At 45.4% G+C, this 17,656-nt stretch overlaps 1 protein-coding gene across 1 annotated transcript in view; it reads right to left on the reverse strand.

Annotated features, from left to right (window-relative positions):
* CTDSPL2 (CTD small phosphatase like 2) overlaps positions 1-17,656 on the reverse strand; it is a 74,458-nt gene that overhangs the window by 10,530 nt on the left and 46,272 nt on the right. Inside the window, exons 9-10 of the mRNA XM_074966663.1 lie at positions 406-468; positions 222-301 (exon numbers count right to left, since the gene is read on the reverse strand). Of these exons, the coding sequence (XP_074822764.1) occupies positions 222-301; positions 406-468 (143 nt within the window). The remainder of the gene's footprint in view (positions 1-221; positions 302-405; positions 469-17,656) is intronic.

Raw genomic sequence — 17,656 nt, forward strand, 5'->3', positions numbered from 1 at the left:
AATGGCTAGGATTTATGTCGCTAGTATCCCTTGTACAATAATTCAATTACCTTTCCACCTCTCATTTTCCCGCTTCATGCATACACACTAGGTCAATTTAGTGAGGCACACTACAACGAAGAAGTTAATGTGTAATGATCCATTTATTTTTCATAAAATTATAATTAAGAAATCAGTTAGCCTAACATTAGATATTTACACGAGTTTTTAATCAAGTTTACCTGACCAGTTGCTTTTTAGGATCTAGTATGTTCAGTAACTTGTCTGCATACACCTTCTTAGAAGCAGTAAAAAGAATGATCTATAAATTAGAGGAGGAAAATGTTGCATCATTATTTAGCATCATATATAAATGAGTAAATATAATATAAAAAAAATTTCAGGGACATATCTAAGTATTATTACCTCATAAATCTGAGACATACGTTCCAGGAATTCTCTGAAGAACGGCCTTAACCGCACATAAACCTATAGAAATAAGAGATGGATTTAAATAAATAATACAGAAAGATTCAAAGTGGCTTTACTGTAGGGACAGTTGAAGCTATAGACAGTCTGTACAGATTATTAAAGAAAAATGGTCATTATGAATACACTGAACAGAAATGATAAATTACTCATATAGTAATATTTGAGCATTCAAAATATTTCAACTAACTTGCAATATCAGTCAACTCTTCTATGAGTGAAAAGGTAAAATGGTAAAGTAATCTTTAACTGACTTACTGGAAAACTTGATGAAGTCAGAAATCATTTTAAAAATACAGGAACCAGGTAATAATTTCTTCACTAAAAATTGTATTTTGCAACTCTGATCAATCTGCTTCAGGTTCTGTCAGTCAGCAGCCACACGTTACAAGACGATGAGTGTCAACATCTAGTTAGTCAGCCTTCTCAATGACCTTCTTCCATTAAGAATTACACATCTGATACACGGGTATCAGAAGCCAATAAAGAAGTTCCACCAATTCAAATGCCCCAGGCTGACAAAAACATAAGCATACCTAGTAACTCAGTAAAAATGTGTATGTGTGTCTATATTATATGGAAAAGGAGTACTTGTGGAACCTTAGAGACTAACAAATTTATTTGAGCATAAGCTTTCTACAAGCCATTACCCTCTGATCCCACTGAGGGTTACCAAAAGAAACTACACCTTTTGCTCATGAAACTCCCTGAAAAAGCACAAGAACAAATCCGCACAGACACACCCCTGGAACCCTGACCTGCGGTATTCTATCTGCTACACAAGATCCATAAACCTGGAAATCCTGGACGCCCCATCATCTCAGGCATTGGCACCCTGACAACAGGATTGTCTGGCTATGTAGACTCCCTCCTCAAGTCCTACGCTACCAGCACTCCCAGCTATCTTCGAGACACCACTAACTTCCTGAGGAAACTACAATCCATCGGTGATCTTCCTGAAAACGCCATCCTGGCCACTATGGATGTTGAAGTCCTCTACACCAACATTCCACACAAAGATGGACTACAAGCCGTCAGGAACAGTATCCCCGATAATGTCACGGCAAACCTGGTGACTGAACTTTGTGACTTTGTCCTCACCCATAACTATTTCACATTGGGGACAATGTATACCTTCAAATCAGCGGCACTGCTATGGGTACCTGCATGGCCCCACAGCATGCCAACATTTTTATGGCTGACTTAGAACAACGCTTCCTCAGCTCTCGTCCCCTAATGCCCCTACTCTATACTTGCGCTACATTGATGACATCTTCATCATCTGGACCCATGGAAAAGAAGCCCTTGAGGAATTCCACCGTGATTTTAACAATTTCCATCCGCCATCAACCTCAGGCTGGACCAGTCCACACAAGAGATCCACTTCCTGGACACTATGGTGCTAATAAGTCATGGTCACATAAACACCACCCTATACAGGAAACCTACTGACCGCTATTCCTACCTACATGCCTCCAGCTTTCATCCAGACCACACCACACAATCCATTGTCTACAGCCAAGCTCTACGATACAACCGCATTTGCTCCAACCCCTCAGACAGAGACAAACACCTAAAAGATCTCTATCAAGCATTCTTACAACTACAATACCCACCTGCTGAAGTGAAGAAACAGACTGACAGAGCCAGAAGAGTACCCAGAAGTCACCTACTACAGGACAGGCCCAACAAAGAAAATAACAGAACACCACTAGCCATCACCTTCAGCCCCCAACTAAAACCTCTCCAACGCATCATCAAGGATCTACAACCTACCCTGAAGAACGACCCATCACTCTCACAGATCTTGGGAGACAGGCCAGTCCTTGCTTACATACAGCCCCCCAACCCGAAGCAAATACCCACCAGCAACCACACACCATACAACAGAACCACTAACCCAGGAACCTATCCTTGCAACAAAGCCCACTGCCAACTGTGCCCACATATCTATTCAGGGGACACCATGATAGGGCCTAATCACATCAGCCGCACTATCAGAGGCTCGTTCACCTGCACATCTACCAATGTGATATATGCCATCATGTGCCAGCAATGCCCCTCTGCCATGTACATTGGTCAAACTGGACAGTCTCTACGTAAAAGAATAAATGGACACAAATCAGACGTCAAGAATTACAACGTTCAAAAACCAGTCGGAGAACACTTCAATCTCTTTGGTCACTCGATTACAGACCTAAAAGTCGCAATATTACAACAAAAAGACTTCAAAAACAGACTCCAACAAGAGACTGCTGAATTGGAATTAATTTGCAAACTGGATACAATTAACTTAGGCTTGAATAGAGACTGGGAGTGGATGGGTCATTACACAAAGTAAAACTATTTCCCTATGTTTATTCCCCCCCTCCTCCCCCCACTGTTCCTCAGACGTTCTTGTCAACTGCTGGAAATGGCCCACCTTGATTATCACTACAAAATGTCCCCCCCGCCGTCCACCCCACTCTCCTGCTGGTAATAGCTCACCTTAAGTGATCACTCTCTTGTTACAGTGTGTATGGTAACACCCATTGTTTCATGTTCTCTATGTATATAAATCTCCCCACTGTATTTTCCACTGAATGCGTCCGATGAAGTGAGCTGTAGCTCACGAAAACTTATGCTCAAATAAATTTGTTAGTCTCTAAGGTGCCACAAGTCCTCCTTTTCTTTTTGCGAATACAGACTGACATGGCTGCTACTCTGAAACCTATATTATATGGGTTTGGGCTTGAAGAAATACCTATAGCACTAGGTTAGGAGTCATGAAAATTACCTACTTGAATTTGTACTTCATTTTGGAAAACACACAAAAAAGAAATCTCACTGTGAAATGGCAAACCACCAGTATTACCCAGCATAATCTTAGCTGCTACATCTTGAACATGGCAGAAAATCAAAAATTTAATTAAGACGACGGATTCTTAGACAGGATTTTAAAGTGTCATATACCACCAGCCTTGTGACACTAGATTTTACAATTGGCAAATGGAAATTTCTACTACTGTTGAGCAGCGATGAGATCCTGGACACCAGGATCAGGAAGGCTACCAAAGGGCTAGGAGGGGGATATTGTCCTCTGTTTACCTTTTTTACAAACTTGTTTGCATATAGAGTTGCACCAGTTTAAGTAAAGGTGTTATTTTAAACCAATTAGTTAAACTGGTGCAAAAGACTGTGCACTTTTATTTTGATTTAAATCAGCTTTATTTTTGTATACCCTTCAGTCAATTAGGAACAAATTTAAGCTAAACTGAAATTAGTCACTCTTGTACCAAAATAAGAGTGTCCACACAGGGTTTGCACTGATTTCACTAAACAGGTGTAAATTTTCTGTGTAGGCAAGGCCTGAGTACTCAGAAGGAACAAACAGGGAACTCCACAGATTAATAGGAAGTTCTATATCATCAACAGTCATATTGCAATGGATCTTGGTCTTCTGATGGAAGCATCCATTTCTTGACCACTGAAGACCTGATCTTACTTGAACAGAAAGCTTTCTACAGTGTTTGTAGCCATAACCAACCTCTTATCACGTCTAGAATTTTTCCTCAGCTTTCCAAATCGGTCTTTTGTCCTATTCAAAAGATCCCCTTTATAGGTTGCATATTGCATATCAACAGCAGGGAGAGCCCTTCTCCCAGAAGACAGATTTCTCAAAATGGAGCAATGCCTACTGAAGATCCGAAATTGCCCCACATTGATGATAAACTTCCTCCTGGATCTCAAAGGGGTTTACAGCAGCCATTATCTACATGACTCCATTTGCCCTTCTGACAATGATACCTTTGCAACACTGGACATCCCTGTCTACAGTCCAAATTTGGACTGTCTTCAATTGTCTCTCACCAGGTCCCAGAAAATTACAGCCTCTCTATGCTGGTGGTCAAACGGGACCAACATGCTCAAAGGTGTGCAATTCACTCCTCCAGGACCATGCTGGACAGTGACTTCAGATGCATCAACAAAGGATTAGGGAGCACACTTGAGCAACTTAATGGTTTAAGGACACTGCTCTTCTCAAGAAAGAACGCTGCACAGCAATGTACTGGAATTAAGAGCTGCTCACCTGGCCCACAGATCATTCCTTCTTCACTTGCAAGGGAAGATTGTGCAGGAAGTAACGGACAATAAATCAGCAATGTATTATATAAACAAACAAGGTTGCTCATTCTGCCTCTTTGTGTGCAGAGGCAATAAAGAAATAGGATTGGTGCATCCGCCACAACATTTACCCTGTAGCAATACATTTGGCAGGGGAAAACAATGTGGTTGCAGATCGCCCCAGGAGAGATGCCTCACAGATGCATGAGTGGTCCCTGAAGAACCAATTGGTTCAGACCTTTTCCAGATGGGCTCAACCAATCATGGACTTGTTCATGACAAGTTCTTCTTCACGTGCTTGCACATGTCCATTCCATTGTAGCTATGTGCACGCCCCAAGTACAGTCACTGGAAATTTTTCCCTTAGCAGTATGCATCTGGTCAGCCCTGGCACCTTCTGGTGCCGTACGTCCACAGGGCCAGCATAAAGAGCCTCACTGACCTAGATGCACGCTCTCCTTAAGTCCTGGCCTTGAAGGTGACTTTTCTGTTCTTTTGGAGTTTCTCGCCAGGGAGTGGGGTCTCTTCCCCTTGGAATGGTTCACTTCTGAAGCTGACCCATGCTCCTCACTCAACAAGGCTGAAGGCACTGGCACAGTCAGAGAGACCGTGGCCAAAGGACGCAGAACTCTCCAAGACAGCAGAGACAATGGAATCACTGTCACTGAGGGGAAAAGACCTTTGGCAGGTCTAGCAGGTTTTAAAGCCTGGGATCTTTGGAATAACCCAGGCAGGAAAAGGACAGAAAAGACGCAACGGCTGAAAGTGAAAGTTCTGACAAAGGAAAGGGATTAGATGTGGGAACCGCTCCCTCAAAAAAGCATAAATGTGTGCTAAAACATTAACATTGAAAAAAACATATTAAAATAAAATACTAAGCAAGAGCAAGGAAGCTGTAAATCTAGCAGCGGACACTGTTAAGATACATCTTGAGCAAAGGACTATGGAGATGGAATTGGAGTGGTAGTGGGTTTGCACCTCCTTATAAACCTTGATACTGGAGCATGACGATGGATGGTGTGCAGTTGTGTATTCAGACACTGTTTGCTAAAATCTCCAACTGAGTGCACACAGGCACTCACACACACTCTGGTGGAGAACACACAGGGACAAATACTTGAAGAACCTTAATACACGTCATGATAGCGGTCTACTACAGACCACCTAACCCAAAAAGAAGGTGGATGAGGCTTTTTTAAAAAATAGCTAACAAAATCATCCAAAGCACAGGATGGGGAACAGTGTCAGAGAGACTGAGTGACTTGCCCATTGTCACAAAGGCAGTCTGTGGACAGAATTGAACCCAGGTCTCCCAAGATCTAGGTTAATCACCTTAACCGCTGGGCCATCGTTGCTGACTAGGAATCAAGTGCCTTTGACATCAACAACAGGGTGAAACAGGGTGTGTCCTAACCACTGTGTTTTTTAACTTCTACTTTGCATTCCTGCTCTCTCATGCATTTAAGGACAGCAATGATGGTATTTATCTTCATCTTGTTCAACATAGCAAGAATTAGAGTGAAAGCCAAGGGGAAAGAGCTGGTTCTGAGAGATTTCCTATTTGCGAATGATGCAGCTTTGGTTGCCCACAGTGAATCTTCCCTGCAAAATCTCTTGGGTAGATTTTGTGTGTCATGCAAGAGCTTCAGGTTGACAATTAGTTTCAAGAAGACTGCGATCGTGTACCAAAGGGTGGAAGAACCAATGCCTGACATCACTCTGGAGGGTAAATCTCTGCGTTGTTGACAGCTTTTGCTACTTGGGTTCTATGATCAGCAGAAATCTTGACCATCAGACTGAACTAACAATCAGAAAAGCAGCTAAGAATTTTGGGCTATTACAGAAACGTGCATGGAATAACAGCAAACTATTGCCAAAGGTGAAGATGTAAATCTATGAGACTTGTGTGCTGTCATCCCTGCTTTATGTTCAGAAACATGGACTACATATGCTAGGCACATTAGGAGACTGAATAGCTTCCACATGAGATGGCTGGGCAAGATCCAGAAAATAGAGCAGGAAGACAAAATACCAAACACAGAGGTGCTGGAGCGCACATGATAGATACACTTAGAAACTACTATCAAGAAGAGGAGGTTGCAATGGCTCAGTCATATCAGGAGAATGGAAGGAGACCATATCCCCAAGAACATTTTGTACAGTGACATTCGAGACAGCTTTAGAAAGTGGTGTCGCCCTTTATGGCAGTACCACGACATGTGCAAAAATTATATGACATCCTTTTATATCAGTGTAGAAAGCTGGGAGGACCGCACAGAATCCCATCCAATCTGGATGGTCGTAACAGGTCCTTATGCAGAAGATGATCCAATTGGAAATCCTTCGCAAGGACACCAGAAAGCACTTCATCCTATCCGCTATAGTGATGAAGAGCTGAGTTGATTTACGGAAAGGCTTGGTATGTTCTAAGTAAAAAGCCAAGGCCCTTCGGACATCCAGTGCATGAAGACACCTCTCTTCGCTGGTCTTGTGCGGTTTGGGACAGAACGCCAGGTGGAAGAAGTCCTGGTTCATAAGGAAGGTAGACACCACCTTTGGCAGGAAGGCTGGGTGGGGCCACAGATGAACCGTGTCTTTGTAGAAGACGATGTACGACAGTTCTGAGGTCAAGGCTCTAATCTCAGAGACTCGTCTCACCGATGTCTCCGCCACCAGGAACGCGAGCTTCCATGACAGGTGGGAAAAGGAGCAGGGGCCCAGCGGCTCAAAGGGCGGGCCAGTGAGCCTAGAGAGGACCAAGTTAAGATCCCACTGTGGGACAGGAGTCTGTACCTGCGGGAAGAGTATATCAAGCCCTCTCAAAAATCTGACTGTCATGTCATGGGAAAACAAATGTCTGTCCTTGGGGGTGAAAAGCAGGTGAAAAGTGGAGATGGCTTTGAGATGCACTCTAAGGGAAGAGTGTGCCAGGTCCTAGTTCCTCAAATGAAACAGGCAGTCTAGGACAGCCTGTATGGAAGAGCACAAGGGAGAGATGCCATGCTCGGATGCTCAGCGGGAAAATCTTGTCCACTTGGCCAGGTAAGTCAGTCTAGTTAGGGCTTCCTACTTCCCAGGAGGACCTATTGGACCTCCTCCAAACAGGTCTGCTCCTCCAGGTTCAGTCATGCAGTATCCATGCCGAGAGATGGAGGAATGCGAGGTTGGGGTGTAAGAGCTGATTGTGGTCCTGTGGCAGCAGGTCCGGTCGGTTGGGCAGGGGCCAGGAGGGGCCGCTGACAGGTTCATGAGTATGCCAAACCAGTGCTGGTGAGGCCATACCAGGGAGATCATGATAATCTGCACCCTGTCTCTCTTGATCTTTGCCAGGACCTTGCTGATGAGTGGAATCGGAGGGAAAGTGTACATCAGGCTCCCCGACCGCGGCAGGAGGAAGGCACTGGAGAGGGAGTCCTTGCCCAGACCTTGCAGAGAACAAAACTGATGACATTTTCTGTTTTGCCTGGTGGTGAACAGGTCCACTTGGGGAGTTCCCCACCTCTAGAAGACCATGTAGGCTACTTCCCAGTGGAGCGACCATTCGTGGTGAAAGGAGAAGGCCCTGCTGAGGTGATCCGCTAGCATGTTTTTGATGCCAGGGAGGTGACAAGCCTCCAGGTGGATCTTGTGGTCGATGCAGAAGTTCCAGAGATGGAGTGCCTCTTGGCGGAGAGCCGACAAGCGCGCTTCCCTTTGCCTGTTGATTTACAACATCGAGGCTGTGTTGTCCATCAGGACTCTCACCACCTTGCCCAACAGGTGAGGTAGGAAGATGCTGCATGTCAATCGGACTGCTCGGAGTTCTTTGACACTTATGTGGAGCACCACCTCCTTCGGGGACCACATACCTTCGGTCTGGAGATCTCCAAGGTGCGCACCCCAGCCGAGGTCCGAGGCGTCCGACACCAACTTGATGGAGTGAGGGGGCTGTTGAACAGAACTCCCTCTAGGACCTTCTCGAGATCGGTCCTCCATCATAGAGAGGTCTGTATTGCCGGGGGGATGGTAACCATCTTTTTCAGGTGATCTCTGGACTGGGAATAGACAGTTGTCAGCCATTGCTGCAGGGGCCGCATCCAGAGCCTGGCATGGTGGACAACATATGTGCAAGCTGCCACGTGGCACCAGCAGACGCAGGCAGACCCTAGTCAGGGGGAACGCGAACACCTCCACGATAAGGTCTGTCAATGTCCAAAACCTTTCTAGCTGCAGGAACGCTCTCGTGCAGGTTGAGTTGAGCACCGCTTCAATGAATTCTATCCTTTGCACTTAAACTTATGTAGACATTTTGTCATTCACCAGTAGGCCCAGGGAGCAGCACGTGGCTTGCAATACCGCAACATCCTTTTGGACCTGAGACCTGGAGCTGCCCTTGACCAGCCAGTCATCGAGGTACGGGTAGATCTGAATACCCCTGCACCTGAGGTAAACCGCCACCACCGACATGCACTTGGTAAACACCCTCGGTGCTGTCACCAGGCCAAACAAGAGGACCGTAAATTGGTAGTGGCCAGGTCCCACCGTGAATCGGAGAAAACGTCTGTGCCCTTGGAAGATTACTATGTGGAAGTAACTGTCCTTTAGGTCAAGGGCGGCATACCAGTCTACCAGATCGCCCTTGGCCTTTGGGATTAAAAAGCGTCGGGAATAAAACCCCCTGTTCCTGTACTCTAGAGGAACTTCCTCCATGGCCCCCAGCTGCAGCAACCCTTGAACCTCCTGCACAGGGAGAGTTGTGAGAAGGGTCCCTGAAGAGGGACAGGGAAGGGGGTGCAGAAGTGGGGAGCAGAAAGAAACTGGAGGGTATAGCCCTGCGCCACTGTGTTCAGGACCCAACCGTCTGAGGTTATTGCAGTCCATGCAGGGAGGAAAAAGGAAAGGCAGTTGGGAAAAAACAGAGAAGATGGATCCAGGGAATAGTCTGGTAGGTCGCCCTTGGGTGCACCCTCAAAACATCACTTGGCCCCTTGCTTATTCCAGGTGGAGCCTGACTGAGCATGGGGTGGCTCGGGTGGCACTTTTAGCCCTTGGCCTTCTTGTGAGGCGGGTCCTGCCAAGGTTGGTTCCCTTGTCCCCGAGGCTGCTGCGGTTTGAACCGCTTACGTGCCGGGCCTGGGACATACTGCCCCAGTGTTTTCAGGATGGTACGGGAGTCCTTTAACCCATGCAGCTTGGTAACTGTTCTGCAAATAGGGCCTGGCCATCGAAGGGAAGGTCCTGCATCGACTGCTGAGCCTCGGTGGACAAGCCCGAGAGGAGCAGCCAGGAAGCTCGCTGCACGGAAATAGTGGAGGCCATGGTGCGGGCTGCAGAGTCTGCCGCGTCTGAAGCCCCCTGGAGGGCCACTCTGGCCGCTGTTGTGTCCTTCTCGAGGATCGCCCGGAATTCCTTCCTGGACCCTTCAGGGAGCAAAGTCTTGAACTTGGCCATGGCCTGCCACATGTTGTAATCATAGCGGCCAAGGAGGGCCTGGTGATTGGCCACTCTCAATTGCAGGCAGGGAGCAGAGGACATCAAACACAGAGTCTGACACGCGACACTCTTCAATAGTTCCTGGTGCGCCTTAGTGTCATCTTGAGGAACTGGGTGAGGGGGTTCTGTGATAGCCTCGTCCAGCAATGACAAGGACGATGCTGGTACCACAGGAGCATCCATGTCCATTGGTGGTCCAGCAGGCTGCTCCCCTGCATCCTCCTGGACCTGTGGGGTCCTTCCTCCCGAAGTTCCGGGCACTGGAGGAAGTCAGGATGTTGAGGCCACTGGCCTGTCCGAGGCTCCCGACACCGAGCGGGCAGCCTGAGAAGGCTGGGTGAACCCCCAGGGGTTCCATGGTTACCATGATGCTGGCCACTGTGCTTGGGGCCATGGGACAGGTTTCAGTGCTGATGATGTAGGTGACAACGCAGGCACCGGAGGTTGCCCTGCAGTTAGGAAGCCCTGCTGGGTGCCGGAACTGTAGCCAGAGCAGTCACTATCCAGCGACCAGGATCTGGCGGAGTGGCGGATCTTATCTGATCAGTGCTCGTCGCTGAGTCTGGAGGCAGACCTGTCTGAGCAAGACGAACGTCTTGGTCAGGGCCTCGGAGACTGACAGTGTTCAGCGGATCGGTGTCGGAAACCCGGCGATCTATGCCTTATGCTATCTGACTGGTACTGAGACGTCGAGCAGGACCGGGAGCTATCACGTGCCAGTTGCCGGGAGGAACTCCCCAAATGTGGCGATCCCCGTCTCAGAGACTGACAACGGCAATCCGGTGACTTCAATCCCTCAGTTGGTCCCAGGATGTGTACCGAGCTCTCTGCGATGCAGGGGTTGGTCTCAGTGCTCCTACCGGGGGGAGGGGGGGAAGCATGCCTCAGTGGATCTGTGCCAGGCTACCGTCGAGGTACGCCTCAGATCCTGCTGTCAGTGCCCAAGGTCCAGGGACCAAAGAGGGCTCCGCTGAGCCTGCCTATCTGAGGCATTACGGATTCGGGCGGGCACGTGGTGGCAGGACGTCCCACGCAATGGGGAACGGTACCGCTGGGGCAGGGACATATGCAGAGATCCCAAGGCGGGCTTACCCCAAGACCTGGGTACCGCTGGAGCCGGTGTGGGCAGCACCGGAAGCGTCACAATCTCCTGAGCTGCCTGCAGAGCCTCAGGCATCGATGGCACCTGGAGCTGACAGAGGCCTGTGCCACTATCTGGAGTCACAGGCAAAGCATGGGATGGACTACACTGCTTGTCTTGAGCTGGGGCCTGACTTCCCGAAGGGGGTATTGAGCTGCCCAGTGTGGGTCTTGGCTCACCCCCAGCCCTTTCTTTTCCCTCGCAGGAGGTAGGGGATCTTCCCCTTCCTGTCATCTTGGCCGGAGCCACAGAGGGGCACTGGTGGCGACTCATGGATGTCGACGGCGGAGCACTGTGCACCGATGCTGCAATGCTCGGTGCCAAGTCAGATTGTTGCTCCAGTGCCGGAGTGAATGCTGACTCCATCAGGAGGGCCTTCAAGAGATTGTCCTGCTCCTTTTTTGTGCTGGGTTTGAAGGACTTACAAAGACAACACTTGTCGCTTATGTGCCCCTCACCCAAGCACCTACTATGAGGATCGCTGACGGGCATAAACTGTTTGCAACGATTGCAGGGCTTAAAGCCTGGCGACCGGGACATGCCCCGTTCCCCGGCTGAGTCCCGTTCGGGACTAACTAAGAGTTTGAGAACTACTACTAAGGGTAACTAATTCAACTACTAATTATATACAACTATATTACAGGTTTTCAAAGTTCACAAAGACAGACAATGCTAGCCGAAGCAGCAGATGTTCCAGCACCATCACTGGCAGCAAGAAGGAAATGAGGGTGGGGGGAGCCAGCGGTGCCCCTTATACCGCACCATGCGGACATCACTCCAGAGGACGCCAGAGCTGATCCCCTATGGATCCTACTGAGGGGAAAACTTCCAGCACTGGTGCATGTGGCAAGCACACACACCTAATATGGAATGGACATGAGCAAGCACTCAAAGAAGAACACATGAATCTGTGAAATTTGTAACAAGCTGGGTCGCTCCCGAATTCGGCTGGTTAACCAAAAGCGGATTCATCAGGCACCTGACTAGACATTTTACACATACACCATGATCAAACAGTTGCCTATAGGATTACAGCATTCTAGTATTGCTGGTCCCAGGTTAGATTAAACTGATTTTTAAATGTACATTAGATTTTAACACCCCCCCCTCCAACCCCGCTGTCATGATGCTGGATCCTCCTCCCTCCCCATTTTGTCAGGGATGTTTTTAGTAAAAGTCAGGGATAGGTCATGATTTCCGTGACTTTTTGATCTGTCCATGACTTTTACTAAAAATATCCATGACAAAATCGTAGCCTTACTGATATGTATTCTCACCCTTACCTCCATATTAACATACCTTTCTCTAATGGTATATCTTCACTACCCGGATCGGCAGGCAGCAATCGATCCAGCAGGGATCAATTTATCGCGTCTAGTCTAGAGGTGATAAATCAACCCCTGAGCGCTCTCCCTCCACTGACTCCTGTACTGCAGCACCGTGAGAGGCGCAGGCAGAGTCGACAGTGGAGCGGCAGCAGTCGACTCACCGCGGTAAGTCGATCTAAGTACGTCGACTTCAGCTACGTTATTCACGTAGCTGAAGTTGTGTAACTTAGATCGATTCCCCTCCCCCAGTGTAGACCAGGGCTAAGAATTTCCCAGTTTGTTTTTAATTTAAAATTTCATAACCCAAACAGAATGTTATCATGTATTATTTCCAATTGTTTGAAGATATGAAGTATCAACCTTAAAAAAAAAAAAAAATTAACTTTTATGGTCAGTTCACTGGTGTGCTGAGACTCCTTTATGGCACTCTGCAGCAAGAGCATACTAGCCAGTTAAATTGCATTTACAGCTGCTTTGTTTCACCAGAGCATAGTAAAGCAACTGGAGAGTATATCCCACTTTCCCCATCCTACAAACCTGCCCTTTCTCTTGTCACTCCCTACATAACCCTGTGCACAGACGCCAAATGCCCCCTCCCTACTTTCTTCTACATTCTCCTTCATACAACCCAAGTTTCCCTCTCTCCCCTGCACCGTAAATTCCCTTGAACACGCAAACATGTGTACCCTTCCCACCTGCATCCCTTCATTGTCCTGCATACTCACACACCACTTTCTGCCTACCCTCCTTCACTGCCTACATTCCCTTGCATGTGCGTACACACATAAAGTCTTGCCCCGCCCCGTCCCGTCCCACCCCCAACTCCAGCATTTTCTGCTGAATCTGGTGCACCATGTAGTTTTTGAAAAGAAATAGCTATGATTAATGGTCATTTTTGCCATTACTTTCCATAACTGAGACAGAGAGATTTCCTCAGTTGCCCCAGGCCACACTGAGTCAGTGGCAGAACGAAGATTAAAACTTATAAGAATACTAGACTAGACTGTCTCTTATTTGTACAATAAAGTATTGTCTCAATGTAGAGAGGTACTAGCAGTGCCTCATGTTTTCAAAGTAGTAGGGTGTAGAGAGTAAGTTACAATCATAACAGGTAACGAACACAAGGCTTGATTGTCTAATCTGGTGTACAAGAGCAGGGAAAGAGATAACGACACAAGGAGCCTGACCTCGATGTGCCCTTGTAAAGGGACCAGGAACAATCCCGAGGGGAAATGCAGGCTCTGCTCCTGGCTAGCCCACTAGGGGCACTAGATGCCTAAATTCTGTGGCTCCACTCCCACTGAGTGAAGAGGCAGGTACACCTGTTGAAAGGGTGGTGGAACTGTCCCTGCACTGTGCACTACCTGGAACCCCTGAGAGGGAACACCAGCTGACTAAATCAGGATTCCTTATGGGGTTTCTGCAGCACTGCACCCCTTCAGCTCGAGCCATGACTTAAAAGCCACAACATGGACCAGAAAAAAGAAAAGGAGTACTTGTGGCACCTCAGAGACTAACAAATTTATCTGAGCATAAGCTTTCGTGAGCTACAGCTCACTTCATCGGATGCATCGGATGAAGTGAGCTGTAGCTCACGAAAGCGTATGCTCAAATAAATTTGTTCATCTCTAAGGTGCCACAATTACTCCTTTTCTTTTTGCGGACACAGACTAACATGGCTGCTACTCTGAAACACTGACCAGAGCATTTTTGAAAATGTATACCAAATTTTTCAAGCCAGCTGTCAGACTTTAACTATTAGCCAATCTTTGTTGAGAAAACCAAAATTATTTGTAATTATAAGTGTTTCAAAATGTCGTCAAGTGGCTAATTTGGAAAAAGCATATAGCATTTATTTTATTTGATATACAGCATGAAACAAATTCTTCTAAAGGAAAAATAAATCAAATGAAGAGCTATGGAACTCAAGAAACTGCACTTTTTAAAGTGATTCTCAGAATGAGTAATCTATATTTTTAAGACAAAAATGATCAATTACAAGCTTCAAAACTGGTAAGAATGAAAAAAGTAAACAGATATTTTAAAATAGTTTAATAATGATATCCAATAATTTGCAAGAGCAAACAGAAAAATTAAACATGATCTGGTTAAGTTAGCTAGTTAATCTTCGTTAAAGAAGTTATTTTGTTTTTTAATGAAAACCTTACATTCTCTTAACAAGGAAATAGAGACATTAATGATCATAGGCTAAAATTTGCGCCATGCAGTTTTTTCCTATATATAGTCCATGTAACTGTGTATATCCGACCTCCATCCATGAAAACAAGTACAACCCCCACCCCCACAATGTTTCCATATTGTTACTATGTTTTTTTAAACAACAATGCCAGCAGCTCAACAACAACAAAATGTTTGTGCAGAAGAGGGGTAGAAACTGGTAAGGACATAAATTTTAGTTAAATTTCTAAGGAATTATTACAAACAAAAAGAGGAGGAGAAAATATTCTGTAATATCGTAAACACTCTGACACAGCTCTAAATAAAAATCCCATAATTAGCTAGACAATCATTAAGACTTTATCATACCAGATGAACTAACTACTTATTTCTCCCTTCCTTCTTTCATGTCCCACAGAAATATCTGTCTAGTTACCCAGATATCAGATGATGACGACTACTAGTAGCTGAAAGCCCATGCTGTTGCACAGATGTGAAAGTTGGGCCAAGTAATCCACCATCTGTACAGTCTCCCTCATACAACCAATAAAACCAGTGCATTCCATTTAGCTATAGCATAAGGGTCGTGATTGGCTCAGTTACCTCTGATGTCACAACGGTCTGAGACTCTTGGCATGGCATAGATACATGCCTTGCTTTCACATGGATGTAATTTGTAAAGTCAAATGGCAGAGAACTTTAAAACTGGATGGTAACCTGGTGACATTCTAAACAAAAAGAGCTCTCAACCATGTTTGTAGCTGTTTCCATTGCTTCACACTTACTCAACAGACATTGTAGGCTTCCGAATGACACACAGAGTGACAATTCAGGAATCTAAGATAAGCAGCAGCAACCTAGCCAAATAAACAGTCTTGACCTGTATTTTAATGCTATTTTACTAAAGGAAGAATGTAACAGGAGCAGAACTCCGGATGTGTATTTCCTATTAAATTAGATGTCCACCACTCTGCAGTGCTTTAGGGGTCTTTTTCCTCTGTCCTTGAAAGAAATGCTGAGGAGTTATAGGTCAATGAAGTTCAGCAGCTCTGGATTTGCAACTAGACTCATCTTACCCAATCGTAAAAGACTCAAGATGAAGACCATCATATAAAGGAACAGAAACAGCAGGTTCTTAGTTGATTGTGGCTCTCCAGGTGAGAAAAACATAGTTCTAAAAGTCCAATTAGATCGAGGCTAAGAGGTCCCAATCTGATCGTAGCTTTCTTTGTGGGTGTCTACCACAGAATGAAGCCTGAACAACTGATCCAAAGGCTGCTGGTTTTGTTGCTCTTTTAGAGAAACTACTGGAATAACATTTCACCAAAAGGGGAATGAAAATTCTCAGATACCCCTGCCACATCCTATCATAGTAATGAGTTGAACAATCCAGTTATGTTTGGCTGCAGTGGAGTAGAATATGTGAAATGTCTTTTGATCAGCTACTATTGGGCTATGTAGCTGACAGGAAGATCAGTGAGACTCTTGAGCCCAAGAACTAAGTGAACAGAAAGAAATCTCTTGACTGAGTAAGGCCTACTTGTAAAGGGAAGCTATTCTATGGATGGAGGAGGGAGCAAGATGACCTAGTGTCTAGGATTGGTGGCTCTGCAGCATAAACTAAATACAGTGCAAACCTCTTAACCAAGTAACAAAAGGGAGTGCCCAACACAAAGTGCTAATACATTATAAAATAAATTCATACACTAGTACTAAAGAATTAAACATTTACTCTTGTTCTCCAGAGACAGAAGTATTGTAGCATTTAATATATACTATATTTATAATCACTTCATTCCTGCAGCATTGTTGGCCAGTTTTGGAATATACTTCAAAGTAAGCTGCTTGCTCATCCACCCTCCCACTACTGCAAAAGTATCGGTTCATGGCCTTCAGTTAGGTAGAGAATTCATAATGGTATGAAGCCCAGATCTCCATTTGCATAATTATTAGTGAAACTGGGTGTGAGAGAATGGAGAAATCCTGTAGGAAAAGTAGTACTGAGCTAAGTTTTACTCTTTCTTAAAAAAAGATTTAAGTATGTTTTTGATCATTAATTTCATAGTATTTCTTAAAAGAGTCTAACTGAAGGCATTAAATGTTCAGAGACTAATAGAAAACATTTTCACAAACTGATTTTCCATGTCAGGTATTGTTTTCAATGAGCTACACTGTATTGTAGTTTATAAACACATAACAGTATTTTCTTACCTAATAATTTGTCTTCAACTTTTGCTCAGACATTTACTTCCTCCTTGCCAGCAGGAGGAGACAACACCAGTGAAAGCTTAAATGACACTCTATGGGCGAGTTTGGAGATCTGAAATTCAGATGGGCCTATTGCATAGGAGATGACCAAATTGATAATTGAAAGAATCACTTTTCAAAAGCAGATGAAATAGCTAGCTATTGTCTACAATACAAAGCTAAGAATGTATGTAATATTAACCAGTTTCTGTTCAGGAATTATCTGAATTTTACGGTTATAACTCAATTCTTGACAGTTTAGTCTCCTGCTTATTATCCCTCACGCAGCAAGAGGTGAATGTTTTCTGGGTTGCCATGTCTGGTGTATAAGGACTTCAATAAAATAAACAGATGGGCAAGAATCCTAAAACAACATACTTGATGTAGACACAGGCTGTCCTTATCAAGTCTACTTTGTGAAGGTACTGCTCCTTTGCAATTCTAAGCTTGGAAGATAACTAAGGCACAATAGATGAAACTGCATTATCATCTTATTGGATAAAAAGAAGTACAGGCTTACGTACAATGTTATTAAATACAGATACAGAAACCTTGTAAGATAGTTTTTTCATTGACTTAAATTTCCTTTTGATTAGACCCTAAGCTGGCTCTCAGCTACACTCAGTAAAACACACCATCACCAAAAGAGCATAGTTACAGCCAGAAATACTCAAATCATACTGAGATCCTCAGAGAGGGAAGGAAAAAACAGGCTTTA

The sequence above is a fragment of the Natator depressus genome, chromosome 10, assembly GCF_965152275.1.
Source record: "Natator depressus isolate rNatDep1 chromosome 10, rNatDep2.hap1, whole genome shotgun sequence".
Lineage (NCBI taxonomy): Eukaryota > Metazoa > Chordata > Testudines > Cheloniidae > Natator > Natator depressus.